This window comes from Hoplias malabaricus, chromosome 2, assembly GCF_029633855.1.
Source record: "Hoplias malabaricus isolate fHopMal1 chromosome 2, fHopMal1.hap1, whole genome shotgun sequence".
NCBI classification, from domain to species: Eukaryota; Metazoa; Chordata; class Actinopteri; order Characiformes; family Erythrinidae; genus Hoplias; species Hoplias malabaricus.
The window spans coordinates 60,062,626-60,069,520 of NC_089801.1; the positions used below are offsets into that span (position 1 = coordinate 60,062,626).

At 38.9% G+C, this 6,895-nt stretch overlaps 1 protein-coding gene across 2 annotated transcripts; it reads right to left on the reverse strand.

Moving 5' to 3' along the window:
• On the reverse strand, window positions 1-5,433 carry LOC136687755 (polymeric immunoglobulin receptor-like). 2 transcript variants are annotated; one of them, XM_066662302.1, is made up of 6 exons: window positions 5,183-5,433; window positions 4,485-4,811; window positions 2,670-2,990; window positions 1,993-2,058; window positions 1,734-1,792; window positions 103-216 (listed from the first exon to the last, which is right to left on the reverse strand). In XM_066662302.1, exons 1-5 carry the CDS (start codon window positions 5,226-5,228, stop codon window positions 1,743-1,745), a joined length of 810 nt encoding a protein of 269 aa, XP_066518399.1. In that variant the 5' UTR covers window positions 5,229-5,433; the 3' UTR covers window positions 103-216; window positions 1,734-1,742. The 2 variants fall into 2 exon arrangements, with proteins under 2 accessions (XP_066518398.1, XP_066518399.1); XM_066662301.1 differs by lacking the exon at window positions 1,734-1,792 and having other exon boundaries at window positions 1-216.
• Between the last annotated feature and the right edge of the window lie 1,462 nt (window positions 5,434-6,895).

Below are 6,895 nucleotides of genomic sequence, written 5' to 3' on the forward strand. Positions count from 1 at the left end.
CATAACCCCTCACTCTTCTTGATTATTCATGTGTATTGATCTACTGCTGGGTTTCGTCTTCTGTAGACAGCTGCTGATCTTGAGGAAGCTATTAAAGCAGGTGTGTGATATGTGTGTGTAATCTCTACTGAGTGTTAGTTTTCATGCAGAACAACACTGGGTCCTCAGACTTTGGAGTATGGGTGGTTTCAGGGTCAGGGCCTGGAACTTTCTTTGCTGTATATAAAGAAAATAAAATCATTCATTCATTCATTCATTCATTGAAACAAACCCAGGTACCATCCCTGTCCAGTGTTAATATGTATAATTATTTGCAGTTGCAGTTTAACATCTTCAATTTTTCAAAAGCTGGTTTCACTTTTACCAAATGATGGATATTTCTGTAGAAATTCATCCATCCATCCATCCATTATCTGTAACCGCTTATCCAATTTTTAGGGTCACGGGGGGTCCAGAGCCTACCTGGAATCATCGGGCGCAAGGCGGGAATACACCCTGGAGGGGACGCCAGTCCTTCACAGGGCAACACAGACACATTCACACCTACGGACACTTTCGAGTCGCCAATCCACCTGCAATGTGTGTTTTTGGACTGTGGGAGGAAACCGGAGCACCCGGAGGAAACCCACGCGGACACGGGGAGAACACACCAACTCCTCACAGACAGTCACCCGGAGCAGGAATCGAACCCACAACCCCCAGTCACCCCCCTGTGTGACTGCGACACTACCTGCTGCGCCACCGCGCCGCCGTGGAAATTCATAGTTGTCATAGAATCTTTTATTAGTTCTCAAGGTCAGTGAAGTTTAATGACAATCTCCCTACCCCTTGTTTTTGAGTGTTCTATTGCTAGTGTAGTGTTGTCATGCCCTCCTCATGTCTGTTTTGTCCGGCCATGTGCTGAGAGCGAGCACATGGCTATGTTTGTTGTTTTTTCCTGTCTCTGCCTTTGTTCCGCCTCCTCGTCTGTGTCATGTGTTACCCTGCCCCCTTGTTATCTGTCTCAGGTGCATCTCGTCTGTGTTTTGTATTTAAGTCCCCTTCCTGCACTTCCTGTTTGTTGGTCATTTGTTCTTTGTACTGTGTCAAGTCAGTTATCAGTCTGTCTGTCTGTCTCTGCAAGTTTCTACGTTATTGTTTTCCACGTTGTCGTTGTATTTCCTCTGTCGTTTCGTTCTTTAGTCTGTCTGTCCCGTTTGCCCTGTTTAGCTCCCCGTGTCCCGTTTAGCCCGCTTGGATCCCGGTTTCTTGTCCTTCTGTTAAAGTATCTTTGTCTTGTTATTTTTCGTAATTAAAGTTTATCTGTGCTTTAGCGTGTGCGTCCGCTCGGTCAGTCCGCCAGGTGATCCTGACAAGTGTAGTGACCTTCCCCTAAGAAACAGGACAGCCTTTCAAGATTATGTTATAAGGAGCTCTGCCAGTCTGCAGAGATATGCTGCTGGATTTTAGTTACATTTAGAAAATCATTCGCCTTCAGAAGCAGTTCCATAATCAGATATGATCCCCCTCTCCTCACTCTTCCGTGTATAGAACTTACATCTTACTCTGCAACTATTTGTTAGAAATTTCCAGTTTTGCCTTAGATGTTGCAGTAGCCTCAAGCGCCAGAATGTAAATGCTTCACCATTTAAGGTGGAACTGTAAATTTACAGCTAAATACAGAGGCATCAGCTACTCTATGCTCTAAGGTAATACACCGAGTTTTCATAGAGTTTAAAGAAGAAAATACTGACATCTCTGGGTCATGGTGGTGATTCACAAGGCGTCATAAGTCCCTGTTTGGAGTATGACTCTGAAAAAAAATCAGTGTGAAGGGCTATGTCACATTTCAGCCCCTCTATCCTATAAAGAAATGAAGCACCCCACCCCCACCCCTAGGTAAAGCAGGGGTAGGACTAAGAGGTAGGGACAAGGGAAATGGGTCTGGGCATGAGAGAGAGAGAGAGAGAGAGAGAGAGAGAGAGAGAGAGAGAACAAAGCACTTTTACTCACTTTTCCCAGGTACTGTTGGGGTTGGTGTTGCTGATGCTGGGAAATGATCTAACACTTCCCTCTTATCTAGAGAACAATAAGAAAACATTAGCAAGACTTAGCTCACCGTTCATCTCTCAGATTTAAATTTTTATTCTCAGAAAGAACATCAACCCTTGTTTAAAATCAACCAATAGCATAACAGTCCCACCCCCAAACGGACAAAGCCAACCAATTAAAATGGTACAGTTCTTGTCCACCAGAGATTTAAACAGTCAGACAGTTCCTGTCTGATCCTGTCTCTTTATTTATCTGGACTGAATTCAACATGGGCGGCACGGTGGTGCAGCAGGTAGTGCCGCAGTCACACAGCTCCAGGAGCCTGGAGGTTGTGGGTTCGATTCCTGCTCCGAGTGACTGTCTGTGAGGAGTTGCTGTGTTCTCCCCGTGTCCATGTGGGTTTTCTCCGGGTGCTCTGGTTTCCTCCCACAGTCCAAAAACACATGTTGCAGGTGGATTGGTGACTCAAAAGTGAATGTGTGTGTGTCTGTGTTGCCCTGTGAAGGACTGGCGCCCCCTCCAGGGTGTATTCCTGCCTTGCGCCCAATGATTCCAGGTAGGCTCTGGACCCACCGCGACGCTGAATTGGATAAGCGGTTACAGATAATGAATGAATGAATGAATTCAACATGTCGTACCCTCTAGAACTGTCAGAAACACCTCCTGCAGGAAGTCGTCAAGTAACCCCTCCACGCCACAAAAGTACGTTCCAGAATCTGACATCCTGAGGTTGGAGATGATCACAGTGAAGCCCCCTGAACCTTCTAATAATGAGAACCTCCCCCTGGTGCTGGGGTTGTGCAGTGTTGAACTCGTAATGATATAGTCTCTAGAAACAGATTTGCATTCAGACTTGCAGAAGAACTTCAGGAAATATTCAGCATCATCATGAGGACATTGGATCGTCACGTCTTCTCCGACGTAAGCAGTGAAAACTTTTTTCGTAGTGCTTCCTAAAACTGACACAAGAAAAGCACAGAGTGGGGAAAGAAATATTAATTTAAAACAACATTTTCTGTTGATGTTTGTTTAGAAGACATTTTTATTGATTTTTATTATTTCTATGATTGTGCTATTTAATGTATTTGAGTCATTTCTATGATTATGTAATATTAATTTACTATTTTATTGCAACTTTTTTCTTAGCTTCAGCATTATGTTTACATTTCAGATATTTCCATTTATTTTATGATTTATTTTGCATTTTTCTCTCTGTGATTTACTTCAGCTGCACTGAAACCATGCATCATCATCATCATGATCATTACTTTTATAATCGGTGATTATTATTTTGATTAATAATTACATGCTGGAATATAAATAACAAATCATTAGCTGAAAAATGACGTACAATGTAGTTAATTATGGAAATGTGTGTTTGGTAGCTTAGGATGTTTGAAGAAACAAGACATATTGGCAATGTGAAAATGTATTCATTTAACAAACAGGAGCCTCAGTAGTGGGTGGAAGAACCATAGCCACAACAGCCTGGCACCTCCTCCTCACGCTGGTCACCAGCCTGGTCACACACTGCTGTGGGATGCCATCCCATTCTTCAACCAGCAGGAGATGCCACACCATCACACAATACAAACTGTTTGCCATTGGCAGAGAGAATTTGACAAATTCAGCTCTACTGCTCATCCCACAATTGCAGGTTCCTTACAAATGTGGCACTATTTAAAAGGGAAATTAACAGACATTCCAATGGTATCTACCAAACACAAATTTCCTTTTTGTGCTATTTTTATTTATTACTTTGAATATGGACTTGTTGTGTGTTATTTATATTATATTGCACTCACAGTTCAGGAATAAAATAAAATCCTTCTTCTGTTCCTCAATAATTTATCAGAAACTTTGGGAGCATAATGTTTTTAAGTGAAAAGATAGAAATGTCCAGTCAAACCTGTGAAGGTGCAGATGACTGAGGTCAGAAAAAAGGTCCTCATTCTCTCTTCAGCTCTGAGTTTTCTGCAGCGTCTCTGTCCAAAAACCTGATGTGTTCAACGCGAGATTGTGTGTGTGTGTGTGTGGTAATTTTTAACAGATGATTGCATGTTTGTGCTTTATAACTCAGTTATTGCAGGCATTTTCTTTCCTCATTTTTTTTTCTGTTTCCCCATTTCCATTTACTCCTTTAACTACAACAGCAATAACATGAAAGAGTCTCACACCCTCCTCATCACAGTTACCTCAGTGTGACAGTGTCAAACATACTGAAACTTAGTGGCAGAACCAATCAAAATCTCCATCTCAGCTGAGGGGGCGGGGCATTTCACATGAATATTACATCACAGTGTTAATGTCTTACAGAAGTGGAGGCTTCTTAAAAAAAAAAAAAACTTTAAAATGAACCCTGACATAGTCCTTTATTAACTTCATTTAACTCCTGAATTTAAAAAGTATGAAAACAACATCATCATTTATTAACTTATTAATTTATTTCCTACCTTCCAGGACTGTCACAATCACCTCCAGAAGAGAGTTCACAGAGCCTCTCTTCACTCCACACCAGTACGTTCCAGAGTCGGACATCTTAAGACTGGAGATGGTCACAATGAAGACCCCTGAACCTTCGTCTGATAATGAGAACCTCCCACTGGTGGCTGGATTGTGGTTTGTTGTGCTTTTAATGAGGATGTCCTTTTCAGTCAGGCACTGTACATTGCAGAAGAATTTGATGTTCTGATGGTGGAACTCATGAGAACATCTGATCTTCAAATTTTCTCCAACGCGACCCTCCAAGATCAACGCCTCAGGTATAACACTCTCTAAAACTGACACAGGAGATCTGAGTGAGGAACAGTGCAGTGGAATTTACATCCAGGAACAGAGAGAGAGAAATAATAATAATAATAACCATTAATTTATTAATGTATTCATTTATTTATTGAACTTGTGCACCTCTCACAGCAGCGGACTATTTCACACACACAGTCTCAGACAACTCTTTATATATATGTTTCAGTGTTTACAATAATTATTAAATATTAAAAATGATAATCATTTTAGAGTTCAACATTAAAAGATATTGTGTACACATTAGAAATGGATACATGCAGGGTAGACATATTAAAAAAGCATAAACACTGTATATCCATGTACCCCCTCACTATAAGGATTATATAAATCTCTTGTGCAGTCGTACCTGTCAGGACACAGATGATATTGATCAGTAGAAGGTTCATGTTCATTGTGCAGCTTATCTGAGAAAGGACTTCACATGTTGTGCAACCTTTTATCTTTTGGTCACTTTCTCTAATTAGTTCATGGTTTTCCCTTCCGCCCTTGTCTGGTCCTCCTTCCCCAAATCACTTTCTTTCTTTCAGATTCTCACATGTCCCTCTCTCTTCCCTTCAGTTCACAAAGAGCTGTCTCATATCGAAACATTATTTCTTCTTTAGTTGTAATTATTTCTTTATTCTGTGTGTTTTATTAATAACAATACTTTCATGAGTGTTTGGTTCTTTGTTTGAATTTGAGCCACTAGAAAGAGAATGTGAACTCAGGTCTTTCAGGAGAGGCTTCTTATATGTTTTATTTTTTAATACTTTTTAAACTATGTTCATGTGCATGTAATACTTTGTTCAATAATTCATTACAGTTTTATTAAGTTAAAAACCTTGATTTATTTCTGATTCTTCTAATAAAAGTCTTGGATGTGGCCAGAAATGTCATGTTTTCAACTTTTATAACCTCTTTGTCTCTTTATTCAACTTTACTTCAGGTAGCACCTCAGCTACAGCTCGTCGAAGCATTTATTGCTGGTGTCTTAATGTTAAATTTGAATTTTTGAGTAATTCTCAATATAATGTTTTATATTTTCTAAACAAATAAATAGTTTGTGTCATCAACACAATAAAAATAGTTAAACATTAAACATGTATGCCATGCCTCGTAAAAAAAATATATATTTTTTTTAAAGTATTTTCACATGCTCAGTATTTTCAATTTGAATATTTATTTTGTGGAAATAAATAGGCATTTTTTAATATGTTAAATAAAGTTAAGATTAATTAAGATGGGGGGTGGATCTATGATGTTTTAAAAGTTCAATTATATATATATATATATATATATATATATATATATATATATATATATATATATATATATATATATATATATATATATATATATATATATATATATATATTATGGCAAGCCAAACAGGAAATGAACGCTGATATATATAGAATGAACGCTGATATATATAGAATGAACGCTGATATATATAAAATGAACTTTGATATATATAGAATGAAAGCTGACATACAGGGGTTGGAAAATGAAACTAAAACACCTGGTTTTAGACAACAATAATGTATTAGTGTGGTGTAGGGCCTCCTTTTGCGGCCAATACAGGTCAATTTGTCTTGAGAAAGTCCTGCACAGTGGTCAGATGGATTTTAAGCCATTCTTCTTGCAGGATAGTGGCCAGGTCACTACGTGATGCTGGTGGAGGAAAACGTTTCCTGACTCGCTCCTCCAAAACACCCCAAAATGGCTCAATAATATTTAGATCCGGTGACTGTGCAGGCCATGGGAGATGTTCAACTTCACTTTCATGTTCATCAAACCAATCTTTCACCAGTCTTGCTGTGTGTATTCGTGCATTGTCGTCCTGATACACGGAATCGCCTTCAGGATACAATGTTTGAACCATTGAATGCACATGGTCCTCCAGAATGGTTCGGAAGTCCTTGGCCATGATCATTCTATATATATCAAAGTTCATTAAATATTTCCTGTTTGGCTTGCCATAATATATATATATATATATATATATATATATATATATATATATATATATATATATATATATATATATATATATATTAAGAGAGAGAGAGAGAGAGAG